Source organism: Amia ocellicauda, chromosome 8 (genome assembly GCF_036373705.1).
Source record: "Amia ocellicauda isolate fAmiCal2 chromosome 8, fAmiCal2.hap1, whole genome shotgun sequence".
In the NCBI taxonomy this organism is placed as follows: domain Eukaryota; kingdom Metazoa; phylum Chordata; class Actinopteri; order Amiiformes; family Amiidae; genus Amia; species Amia ocellicauda.
In genome coordinates, this window is record NC_089857.1 from 14,868,860 (window position 1) to 14,882,589 (window position 13,730).

At 36.5% G+C, this 13,730-nt stretch overlaps 1 protein-coding gene across 2 annotated transcripts in view; it reads left to right on the top strand.

Annotated features, from left to right (window-relative positions):
* The window catches only part of il11ra (interleukin 11 receptor subunit alpha), a 46,435-nt gene extending 33,455 nt beyond the window's left edge, over positions 1–12,980 (top strand). For both annotated transcript variants that reach the window (XM_066712122.1, XM_066712123.1), the window contains exons 4-12: positions 626–792; positions 1,964–2,078; positions 3,060–3,226; positions 3,315–3,478; positions 4,243–4,384; positions 4,524–4,607; positions 6,257–6,359; positions 6,916–6,997; positions 8,139–12,980. In XM_066712122.1, coding sequence (XP_066568219.1) covers positions 626–792; positions 1,964–2,078; positions 3,060–3,226; positions 3,315–3,478; positions 4,243–4,384; positions 4,524–4,607; positions 6,257–6,359; positions 6,916–6,994 — 1,021 coding nt within the window. In that variant the 3' untranslated portion in view covers positions 6,995–6,997; positions 8,139–12,980. The remainder of the gene's footprint in view (positions 1–625; positions 793–1,963; positions 2,079–3,059; positions 3,227–3,314; positions 3,479–4,242; positions 4,385–4,523; positions 4,608–6,256; positions 6,360–6,915; positions 6,998–8,138) is intronic.
* The last annotated feature ends 750 nt before the right edge of the window (positions 12,981–13,730 follow it).

A 13,730-nucleotide genomic window follows, 5' to 3' on the forward strand; every position in this document is an offset into this window, starting at 1 on the left:
ACTGCTGGTTTACAGCATAGTCTTGGGTTACTGCATGTGTTCCATAATCATGTCATTCATTATATACAATAAATACTTTTTATTGCGCTGCAAAACAAAACCTGCTTCCATCTGATATTAGGGCTTTGGTCATGAAATGCGTACAAATATAATAATAAAGGAGATGGAAATATTTTGGAAACAAATAAGGAAGAGCATATATTGACAGTAAAAACAGCTGTAATTTAAATTGCTGACAAACACAGACTTATAGGGAAAGATTAATATCATGCATTACTGCAATTAAATATTTTTACGTCGTTTTTTATTTTTTCCAGGTGAATTAAAACTTCTAGTATATGAATACAAAAAGATACTTTGTGATCTGCATATCATGAGCTAATGTATTATTGTGTTTGTCAAATACAGAACATGTAGTATTTACAAAGGATTGGCAGAGCACCAGCTGTGCTATCCACACCTTAATTTGTTCCCAATGTGAAAGTGGAAACCATTAAAACAAATATTAGCCATAGAAAATAATTGCTACAGTGAGCGGTGCTGTTATCATGATAGTAAAATCATGCTGCAGCACATTTTCCATAACCTATATCATTCAGTTTCCTATTATTTAATTGTCTCTCAGGCCTTCTGTGGAGTGGCAGCTCAACGGCAGTGGAGTAGGCTCCTCACAGACCCTGTTACAGAATGGAGACCTCGTCCTCATTAATGCAGATTTATCTATGGAAGGAAACTACAGCTGCCATGATAGAAGAGGAAACCTTCTCTGGGCAACAAAATTAAGACTTGGGTGTAAGTTATGTCCCTTTTGCTTTCCAGTTACGTCCTGTCGTGCATTATGTTAGCTTGTCCTTTCTGTCAGAATGTCCCTTCTTGTTTGCTTATACACATGAGACCTGTTCTGATTGTTGGATGGCTGCTACACACAACATATACCAATCCTAGACAGGTTTAGAAGTTTAGGCAGAAGGTACCTAGCATAGATGTGTGAAAATCCTAATTTCCTGTTGTTTTTCAGCCCTGCTGATCCTAAGTATGCAATTTACCTTCTGAACCATTATTCATTTCCAAGACCAACTCCCCCACAATGACATTTGAAAAGCACCGTGGGACTATAAACTGTTAAAAACGCAGACCCATCACTGTTTTAATGTATACGCATTATTGGCTAAACACACTAATTGAATAAGTATATGTCAACCACAATGTCATTTGACTACTTTGAGTTTCTTGTTGTAAATTCATTATGTGAATGGAAACAAAACTAGGGCAATACTTTACTGTTGTAGTGATTTTATATAGTGGCAGTGGAAGTGGCAGCAGTTTTCGACTTTGCAGTTTAAACCATCTTCGAAAAATCGGGCAGTAATGTATTTTATAGTATCTAAACTTAGAGTTAAATATGTTTAATTTGGCAAGCAGTGTATCTTCAATTTGTTTACCATATGGAAGGCTTTGAATCTGGAAAAGCAGCACGGTATCATAAGCTTTGCCTCCTAATTAAAAACAGAGGCATCTAAGTTGTGGTTTGATTCTCTGCCAGGTGCATTTATGGACTGTAAAGGCTAAATATGCTGGATAAAGTGGACTTGTTGCAATATTTCACTTATCCTTGAATAATCTTTTCAGAGTATCGTACCCTTTGAGGAAGTTTCGCATAGAATTAGTGGTCCCTATAAAACCAAAGATGTGTACTTTACCAAGTAACTCTGAAAATTGCATGCATCACTAGTTTTCCAGTTAATGAAACATAAAGGTAAAAGTAACAACTTAATCATGTAAAGTAAGTCAGGCATATCTCAAAGCTTTTACTATTACAGGATTGATGCTTCAAATTTGTTGTAAAAACCATTCAGTCCAATTCACCCTCACCTACCCAGTTATTACCAATAAGGAGTATGTTCACAATCTTGTACAGGTTTTTCAAATAAGGTTGCTAATTAATTTCTATTTATATTATCAGATTTTCCAGGGTTTCTGAATATTACCTGCATGACCCCAAATTACATCAGCATCACCTGTGCCTGGGAGCAAACACTGAAGACCTTTCTTCCCACCAAGTATATCATGACCTATAGGTGAGGAAAGTCAGTCTGTATTTTTTGGTGGAGCAGTCCAATACACCCAGACTTATAACCTCATTGTAATCACTGCCTTCTGTCATCTCAGTTGCAAAAGACTTTGGCTGGAGATCTTGGCCTCCGTGATATTTACCATGCTTCCAATGGTATCTCTATAATGCTGATTGCGACACAAGAACTTGATTTTATCTTTTCCCACAAAGCTGGCTCTTAATGGGATTTAGTGAATAATGGTTGGAAATGAAACCACTGTTGACTGGCCCTTAAAGAATGGATTTAGATATTTTAAGGTTCTGATGCAATAAAATAAATGTAATCCTTTATTGCTAGGTGGAGCAATTCGTTTGATTTGCTGCTATACAGAGTCTTAGCCGTGTCTCACCATGATGGCACAATCTGAATCCTGCTGTAATCTTGACTCTATGAAGAGCCAAGATGAGAGCATAACTTGTCATCATTCTGACATGATGCTGTGTGCGGTAAATCAAATGGAAGCCTACTCTTTGAATTATTTATTGATTTATCTTTATTTATTTATTTTGTGTGTTCGCTGTCATTAAAACCTTTTTACTGAAGCATACCTCTAAGTATTGGTAAGCAGGGTGCAGAAGCTGCGATGTTTCCCTTATCGTATCTCCTGGTATTGTTAATCAGTAAACATAATGCAACCGTCTCTACTTTTGTTAAGTGATTTTTATTTATTTTTTGTACTTTTTTGTTACGGTTGCATGTTAGTTGGGAAAAGCACAGCCATTCGTGTGAAATAACCTTTCGAGCCCTTTAATTTCCTGTTTTTTAATTCAATGTTTTCTAATGGAAAAAGCGGTGGGCGTTTATTTTGTACACTACGTATATCTTCTCCACCAGCTTGCAGATGTAAGCAGTTTTGTATAAGGTCATTCAAGAGCTGTTGAAAAATGTTAGATTGGGAGGGGATCTTTTTTCTATTTACTAACACCACTGTTTCCGTTTCTGTAGGGATGGAGGACAGAGATCAGAGCCTTGCCGCCAGGAGTTCTATACAATAAATTCATGCAAAATAAATGCCACAAAAATCTGGCACCACAACCATCTTATTAATATCACAGAAGTCAACCCCCTTGGATCAAAATATACAATATCAAAGATAGAGATTCATGATATAGGTAAGTCATTATTTACCAGTTAAAGAAAGGCAGAGCAATATCATGTGAAAGCACATACACCCTCATTCATAGCTGTCTTGTGTTGTAGTCAAACCCGACCCCCCAGAAGAGATTTCAGTGGAGCCCATCATTGGCCAGCCCACAAGACTTTTGGTCAGCTGGAGATACCCAGCTTCCTGGAGCAACGAGATACACTTTCAACTCAACTTCCAGCTCCGCCACAAGCCCGTGGGCTCAGAGTCCTGGTCTAAGGTGAGAAATTTTGGTAGCGGCCCAGTTAGCAGTGGTTTTGTGGTCAGATGACAGATGAGGTTTGAATTGTTGTGGGCTTTGCTGTGTTTGTGAAAGCCGACCGTAATGTTTTGTCCCAATTGAATTACATCTTCCTGAAATGAAATAATGACATGTTTAAGCAAAACCTTCTGCCCATACTTTTAAAGGCCTGAAGACGATTCTGTATTGCCACTTTGTTGAGACTTCGATTGACTGCAGCTTCTATGTATATTTTTAAATTCAGATATAGCACAGTGTTTAATTTCAAAGCATATGCAGAGATGAGATGTAGATTATATCTGAAATTCACTGCTTTAGATTTCTTAATTGGTTTTATTTCATCCACAAGAAAAAATGCATACTTATAGTTTACATAAATTCTGTCAGTTTCCCAGTGTTTAGCCCGAGACCTCAATGCTAATATGAAAGTCAAAGTCTGTTTCCTGACATTAATAACCATATTTACGTAATGCTGGCCATGTTTTGGTAATGCTTATGCCAAAATGTTAGGCAATAGGCAATGTTTGTGCCTATTTTGAATGCATTTCTTCTATTACCACATCTTTATAGTCATGGATATAATAGATATACAACAGGTTACAAAATAGAATACACTTGATAGTTATTGGTCTGATATCTACACATTACATTTGGTGAAATAAATTGTATCTCATGTTTTAGATATTTGTCCATTTAAAATTGTAAATTTTTTATGTTTAAACTTTTTTTTTTTTTTATCACAGCTGAAAACTACAAACACAAACGTCACAGTTAACGATGTTCTGGCTGGTCACAATCACATCATCCAAGTGCAAGCAATAGATTACACTGAAAATGGGCATTGGAGTGAATGGAGCCCAGAAGTCAAGGCCTTACCTTGGATTGGTATGAAAACCAAGTAGACCAAGCACTTATCAGTGATAATAGTATCAGTGTAAATTATAATAAAACATAAAAATGTAATCACAAAATATGTATTTTTTATTTGTATTATTTATTATTTTTTTCTTCTGTTCCTTTGTAGAACCAACCCTTCCACCAAGTGAGACGAGCAATTATGAAAATGTCAGTGAAGAACTGGACCAATCTACAAAAAATAAAACTACAGGTACTGTAATCCTGATTGTGCTATGCATTGTACTTGTCAGATGGAACTGACATTGAAATTACATACACTTCCTCTTTTTTTCCTTTTGCGTAGACATGGTAGTCAGTTTCAGATTTGTTGACGTGGGGTGGGGGGTGCTGGCAGATTGTCAATCAGGATGGGGGGTATGGGGGGTTAACATAGTGAGGGGAGGTGAATGAGAGTGGGTGCAGAGCATCATTTTTGTTTGGCCTGGCAGCACCAATTTTTGGCCTGGCCTGAATATAGCTGCGGGAAACCCTGCTTGATGTTTGCGGCCAAAGCTCAGCTATTAATTCCACAGTGAATGCACTGCAATGCTGGTTGGAGTAAACTTTTATGCAAAAACGTTCCAAAGTAATTTACAGAAGTCACTAATTGATGTAGTGAAGCCACAACCAAGGGTTTGTTCTTGTATGGTACATAAAAAGTCTCAATTTACATTTCCATATTTAATTAATCTGAATAGAAATTAACTGATTTAGAGATAGCAAGGGATTTGTCCCGTTTTTGTGTATATTTCTGTGTGCGCTCTGTGGAAATAAACTTACCAAACAAGAACCAGTACATAAAAATGTATTGCCAAAGCAGGATATTTTCCACTTGCCAAATGTTTTATACAAGTACAGCGTGTACTTGGTTTAAATGTGCAATTAACTGTCCAACTTTTTCAGAGGATAATATTGTTTACCACAGTATAGTATAATCTTGTGTTGGCTTGAGGATAATGTCAGTGTAACTTAAGTGCTTTAAAATGTACCCATGCCCTATATATATATATATATATATATATATATATATATATATATATGATTAGAATAGCCTCTGAAAAGACAATTGGCTCAGTCCTGGTGTCTTATGTCTATATAAATTATAGGCAGTTCTTCTGGATTGTATTACTTTGATTTGCCTACTTGTGAATCCCAAATTCTCAATTGTGTTGACAAATTGTCCCATGATTTTTTGGACTTGTGGGATCTGAAGAGCTTCCAATTTTTGCTACAAGTCTTAACATTACCCTGTATTTAACTTAATAATACTAGAGGAAAAAAGAAAAGCATTCAGATTCCCAACAAACATCTGGACTTAGACATATGTGATGAATAACTTGCAGGAGCTTTGATATATAATTTTTAGATATTTAGTGGTTTTCTATACCAAACATAGAAATCGCATTTCTGTGTTTGGTATCACAAGTTTTTTCTTGTAGCGTTTAGTGTGTTTTTCCTTTCTAGAATAAATATACATAATATATTTTGAATATGTTACACTGTGGAATATGAAACTTCAACTGAATTTGACCCAAGAGCATTCCTGATGAGATTGGGAACCTTAATCACAAATCTTGTCGTTATTAATACTCCTTTCAAAACATATTATCAGCATATTTATCACTGTATTATATTTTTTATAACTACAGAGAATATGAATGAAGTCATAATTTTACAGCCTCTGTGATTTTGGAGGAATTTAAAATGCACTTCAAAGTAACACTGGGGAGCAGAAACCTCTTACAGACAGCAACAGAGACCATTCAGACTAGTGACAAAGGCTTCATATGCTTGTGTCTTTATTGTTTTTCTTTAATGTGTTCTTCCCTTCACCTACACCGTTTTCCCTTGTTTTCTCAGACATTAGTATGGAACAATATGAGAAACTGGGAATGCTCATTTCACTGGGATTGTTTGCAGGAGTAATTCTAGCACTGCTGGCATTGTTCATGGTTTTTTTCTGGTGAGATGTGCTCTTTTCATATTTTCCCTTTAAAAAAAAATAATAATAATTGTCCCAACCAGTTTGAAATCTAACTGGGTAAATGTAGGCTGTTTGCATGTATGCATGCTTATGTATGATGGTAGAAGTTACAGTGTGATCGTTACATCACAATTCATAGAAAGCACATCCCTTCCTTCATTCTGTGGGTTAAGTGATCTTACGTTTGCAGTATAAGCACAGAGAACTGTAGTGTCTCCAAATATATTTTCCCATGCAAAGCTTAGAATAGCTAACAAATCTCTTGGTATAAAAATGAAATCGCAAAGCCAGTGGTTTTACAGATGTTTTTCATTGCCGCACAATTGCGTTCTCATTACTTAGGGTTAACTAGCATTGAAGGAAATTATATAGCATAGCCGCTTTGCTGGCTATGCTTTCACAGCTCTTAGGTGAAAACATAGAAAGTCTAGAAGCCAGTGTTATTGTAAAGCACCCCATTCTTGTTGTATAGTGGTTGTGGTAGAGAATGCATGATATAACAGTTGTTGTTTTTTTCCCCTCTTCTAACATAAAGGATAAAACACAGAGGAAAGGAAGAGGCAACAAAACAAGAACTTGCTTCAATGATGAAGATGAAGTCTGTCCCAATTTAGATTGTAAGTAAAAAGTCTTGGGGTCACTTTCCTTCTTCGAGGACAGGGGTGGGATGGGGGAGTGGAGGTTGAGGGTAAGTGGGGAGGCATTCAAGATTTTCTCCCATCTTTCCATCCACAAGAATGGAGGAGTATAATGTTGTTTGGTATTTCTTCTGACATTTCCTCTAAATTCAAATGATCAAATTACGAGCTGTCCCTGATGGGAATGACATGAGTGTAGCCTAGGCCTCTCTGTTCCCAGCATGTGCCAGGGTGACAGAAAGGGAAAAAAAATATGCTTATTTTCTAGAGAGGAGAGCTTGTTTAATTGTTTAAGAAGTGAAACTGAAGGCATGCATTGGAACAAAGCAAATGTGCGCTGAACCACGAAAATCCAAGAGCTGAAAATAGTGTTGGATGATCTCATTGGTGTGTTCACACTTGGAATTCAAGCGTCTGTTCTTGTTACCCAGGGTGAGGATTAGATGTTAATTATTTATGTTGCTCAGCACAGTAAAACTTTGACTATCCTGAGGATTCAAAACAAATGGATAAATTTGCATCACCTCAAGGGTCTTTTCTATTAACAGAACCTGTCCTTCTGTATTATCCTCGCATGTCCCTTTGACAAATAGTTGGTGATGAAATTCAAGCAGAGTTTCTGTAAGCAGCTGTGCCTTTAATAAGCACTCTTCTGTTTTGCTGTGATCCCTAACTGTGTGTAGTGTGTAAGGAAGGCAGATCGTAAGTCACTTTATATCAGTACCCTAAAAGAGATAAACTTGAGTTGTCATCTGGAAAGCAAACCCATTTCATTAGCTTTGCTTATGAGGCTTATCTTGCGACATATGAAGCAGTCATAAACAGATGCAGGTTAATTCTAGAGGTGTTGGCTGCCACAATCCATACAGACCTTTCAGCAGAGTGAGGCACTTCCATACGCAACACTGGGTGTGTTGAGTAAACAGGCTTTAAAACCCCAACACAGGGATGAACCTCACTGAAGTGCCTTCAAGGTTTTACTAGAACTAGAAAAGCAAGTCTGATTTATTAAAGTTCTTTTTAGATAATCATTTTCTCAGTCTGTAATTTGCACCACACAGAGGCAGGGCTGTAATTAGCATTGATTCATTAAATCTGTTTGTCTTCTTTTTGTACACAGATGCACAGCTTGGTGCTTTCCAGTGTCAGCCCTTATAGGGTGTCCTCGAAGGGAACTATCACCACTGCCAGTAACAGCAATAAAACAGAGCAAAGTACTGGAGATTCCCAGCATCTCTCTCAAATGGCTGCTATTCCTGGTCTCAGCATCCTCATTTTCAGTGGATAAACCTGCAGCAGCTCTGAAGCACAAGATCTTAGACTAGAACAGCATGTTCAGCCTAAGACTCAACAGATGTACCTTCTCTTGCCAGCACCTGAAAAACTGTTTTTTTTTTAAATCATCAAGAAGTATTTCTGGACAGTTCTCCACATGTTTCTGATTGCTGATGAACAGCTGTGAAAGAAGCACACATGTTCATCTAAAAAGCCAATATGATGTAGGGGCATTATGTACAGATAAGATTTTATAGCATTCTTTTACAAAAATATACAGAAGTTTGGACTCAAAGGTCTTAATGCCTTTACTTTGGATATGAATATTCAAGTTAGATGTGTCTGTGTGCAGATGTATCTGGCCTGTTTTTAAGCTCTTACAAACCCTCACAGCGGAGAGTGCAGAAACAGTACTACGCTTTAGGGGTGGAGTCGGGGGGGTTGTGGCATGGCTGGATTCAAGCACAGGACATACACCTTGACAGATTATACAAGTTTTTTTTTTTTGGGAGCACAGTACAAGCACTGAAGCATGTGTAAACCAGTAATGAAGACAGCGGACCCTCGCTTTGACTACATACATCGTGGCTGTCTGTGTTTCTCCTGTGCTTGACCACATTGGCAGAGGTGACCTTGCGGTGGATCCTCTGATTTGAAGTAGATAAGTAGAGGATCTGCCTGGATTGGGAGGTCAGAAGACGTCCATTGATTCGTCCACACTTCACTGAGATACAGACTGCAGGGGTAAAAGGAGGAGAGAGTGACATATTCTATGGGGGTGCAGGTTTTTTTTTTAATTTTATTTTTTACAAGATTCAACAAAATGTTTAAGAAAATGCTGAAGAATAAACAAACTTTAAAGTGAGACAACTGCAGAAAGTAGTCAGATATCAGATCATGTCTGGTATGGTCCAGATCTAATATGCACAGAATGCCACTTTTTTATTGAAATTCACAAACTGTTAATTCTGTTACTGTGCCGTTCTGTTACATTTTCTGCCAAAGGGATGGTCTACTAAAATAGTTAATTTCTTACTAAGGAAAAGACCATTAAGCCTGAGAATGTAGGCTCAGCTGTAGAGTAAGAGACAAAACTGTGTGGTGTTTGCTATTCTAAATAGCTGCACCTCAACTCATGTGTGTAATCCTGCAGTTGACTTGATTTTTACTGAATTGTAAAGCATCTCAGGTTATTCTGAGTGTTGTATCAATACAAAGTGTAAAGTTGTTTTTCTCCTGTAAGTTAATTCTGACCTTTAATATTCTTATCTGTATGGCATATACATCATCACAGGTATAAGGCAGGAGTTTGGTATGTTTCTGATATGCGTGGGACATGGTTTAATATCCTTTTAAAATGTTTATATGCATAAAAATATTGTGGCCCTTTTGTGTCTATTGGAAGACAGCCCAAGAATTTCTGTAGTGTGTAAAACACTTAATCTGTATTCTTAATTTTCACCATTGTCTGAAGCATTGCAGTAAGATGTGTGGCTGTCTGGAGTGTTGTGGTTCTCTCTGCCATATGTCTCACCAGCCTACAACATGCAGGGCTAACAGAAATTAATCGTTTAATGTTGTATATAGGCGATGAGAGAACAGTAAACCTTATAGACCATTCGTCAGCTGCTACATGTGCAGAGTGGGGAGACATTCTTGATAAAAATCAGAAGATCAAAGGTTGCACTGCCAGCTGACTTTGAAAAAGTGAATCGCATGCAAATATTATTGTGTTTTATTTTATTTTTCTTTCGGATATTTTATGGTTTTATAATTCTACACCAGCTGTAAAGGTTAACCCAAGACAAAACTCTTGTCTTTACCTATAAACAGAAGTGACAGTTTGTCTTGCACAGTGAACTCCCCCACAGGAAGTGATTTTATCTTGGGCATAACGCAGCTTCTGTCTGTAGGTGACTGCCAGTTCATCTAGGGAAAAACATCTCACAAACTTATTTTTTGGTGTAAATCCTTCATATTATTTTTTTGAAACAAAAGACAGTGATTGATTTAATGTTTTGAAACTGATATATGTCTAAGCCTCTTTTTGGTTGCTGTGTTGCCTCCTATATATCCAGGACTACAATTAATCCTAGTTTCAAATGGAAACCCTGTTTTAATGTGTTTTATTCAATAATGCAGTCCCCAGGGCTCTATCTTAGCTTTACAGTTTCACCTTTCTTTTCTCAAGCAAAGCTAAGATGCAAGCAATGCAAATGGGCTTTATTTTTAAAGCTGATATAAATATATTCAAAATACATTTCAATGAAACCTCTATATTTTACTTTTTTAATATATTTTGTTACTTTCATAAAGCATGAACAACATAGCTAAATGTAATGCTGATGTAAAATTAGTACCGTGAAATAAGACACTAGAGTACATTTACGTTCAACTTTGTTATTGCTTCACTAACATCCCACTGGATAGTTTGAAGACATAGCAGGTTAATAAGGACATGGAAAGCAGCTATTTCACCTTTTTAATTATGTAATCTCATTAATGTTTTACCCATAGTATGTCTATGAGCTATTTTTCAGCTCCATTCTTAAATTATGTTGCTGATTAATCTTTGTGCAATCCACTAAGAATTTAGGCACCAGAATATATATTTAAAGAAGATACAGTAACTAATTAAGAGTGCAAAGGAATTCTCCCTGAATTGATGGAATAAATGTAGATATTATTGAGTTTTAATCTGAGGATTCTTTAGTTTTACTTGATATTCTGCTGATGTTTGTTGGGATTGAATGAGCAAAATCTTTATATCTCAGGAACACATTCAGAATTTTACATCCTAAAAAAGATTTTAACTTTAAAACAGATTATGGAGTTTAGTACTTTTAGTACTTAGTACTAATTAGGTCGTAATAGGCTAATTGGCAAATAGCATTCTAAAGATGTACATGTATAATATATATATATTTTTTTTAGTATTATGTGTTTTAGTTTTGTCAAATGTTTGCCAGTAAATGAGTATATACAGTAGGGGATATGACTATTAAATATTCCATGGGAATTGCTGCATACAACTTTTAAACCATGTAAAGGTTAAAAACCAAAACAAATATTTGAAAGTTAAAGGCATTTCCAGGTATAGATGAAGACCACCTCAGTGCTGTGGGATACATCCCTACAGTACCACAATATCAAACTTTTTCTTGTGTTGATGTAAGTGATATATGTCAAAAGCCAGCTAGGGCAAGTAGGAACCAATTCAGTATCTCCAAAATAATATTCTAACACTCTTTTAAATGTGAGCTTTATGACCAATTTGTTGTGAAACTTTCCTGATATTTTAAACCTCTGTTGACAATATTACAGTCATAAACGGAACAGGTTACAATAGTAACTAAATTCATTGGAAGCGTTAAAGCATAATATCATCCAGCACCTCCCCTCTTTACACCTGTCATTTAAGAAAGGTATTGAAAGAGTAATTATATGCTAAGTGATGAATGTTTTTTTCTTCTTCTTTTCAAATACTGAAAATAACTCAGGGGGGTGATAACCTTCAAGCAGTTTTTTTTCACAAGCTTTTCATATTTTTCAGATGTATCGTTTCCTTTAATGTATTGTATGAAAATATTGCCCCGAGGCAAATAATGGTAATTGTGTTAGTGGTGTACACAACAGTCTGCACATGAAGGAAGTATGCTATGCGAAGCTTTTTTCCAATGGTGTTTTTAACCATCTATCTACAGTCCGACTTCAATGTGTCCGATATTGGAAACACATTTTTGGCTATCCGTGTTTCACCGATTTTTTCCGTCAGGCTAGCGCTCGAGTGAAAGACAAACCTTGCTCTGTCAGCAACTTATTGGAGGTTTGCGATGCTTTGAGGCATGAGAGTGAAAAGTTCTGGCTCATCTGGTTTTTGCACCGGGTACAGTTCATGGGCCTTACTGTTATTCACGTGTTAAGGCACAGATGTGCGCGTGCTGCATACGTGGCAAGACTGTCTGTGCCATCCTTGAGGAATGGAATTGCTGCTCAATCCACAACTTTACAAACCTGATCCAGATTAACTTTAGTTTCACACATTTATTTCATAAGCAAACGGATCTGCTTATGTGTGTCTGTGTGTGTTTTGTGTTAAGTTGCAACTTCGTTTGTATAATTCCATTCTCTGTGACTCATCAGATGCGCTCTTGCTTTGCATTATGATGTGATTTTACTTGTTTATATTTTGTGACTGCCTCGAATCATAGTTGTGGAGCATACTTACTAGTACGTAAGTATCCTAATGAATATTGCAAAGGTTTCGGTTGTTTCTGTAGTAATTTGAGGCCAAGGTGTTAAAGAGAGACATGGTGTTGTGATACATGTGTGCTGTGCAAGTGTTGATGACTGAAACCAAATGGAAAGAACAGACAATCACAAATCTACAATTGTCCAAATACGAGTAGGCCAACCTACCTCTGTGATGTTTGAAAATAGAATTCCACATCTGTGCTAGAAAACGTGTCGCTTTTCATATAGGCAGCTTGTACGCTGTATGTGGTGAGGTGGGGTTTGATTAAAATGTATCGCTTCCATTGTTGGTTCAAAAAGTGTAGGTGGGGGGATCTGGAAAGAAACACTGTTAAATGTCTTTTGTGCTTTTGTGTACGACAATATAATGAATAAGCTGTTTTGTTACTCTCTGTGTTTGTATTTCTGTGAAATAAATGTTATTTTAACTCTGTAGTATCTGTCGTAGTTGTTTTTTGCTGTGTTGTCTGACAATGCGTTTGAGTTTTTTCACCAAATACGAAGTCTGCAGAAGTGCTTCCAGTTAAGTAGCAATGCATATAAAAAAACAACACGGGCAGTAAAAAAGGGCCATAACAGAGACATAATCCAGCTCTAAGGCTTATATGAATGACTAACCTCAGATTTGCTAGACAACTTCTACAAAATAATAATGAATAATATACTTTTATTTTTTAAATGTATTTATATTTTGTCTCAAAATATTGAAGGCCAGCAGCCACCCATCCCACTCTGGACTAATTTTGTCACTGGACAACTTGATTACAGGCAAATAATTAAAAAAGCTATGAAAATGAGAGATTTAAAGTGAGTAACACCTATTTGTGACAGATATAGACACTTATCTCAAAGTTGCCCCAGCTACTGCTTGGCCAAACCATCCAGGTCATACCTTGAAACGCTGAGGACGGCCATTGTCAAAACATGATTGTTTTTTATTTTTTAACCTCAAAAATATAACATCAATTTGTTTTTATTTTTGATGAATGCAGACATCTAATGTGAAAAGCGATATATTGTTTTGAAGTCAAAGCACCACTTTTGAAATATGGATGATTGAGCATGAGCGATAATACTATAAACTATAACTAAAAAAAAGGAAATAGAAATTGGACACAAGGTTCAAACGACTGTGTAAAAAAATACAATCCACTTACAAAGGTTGATGAAGGATTAGCAGGTT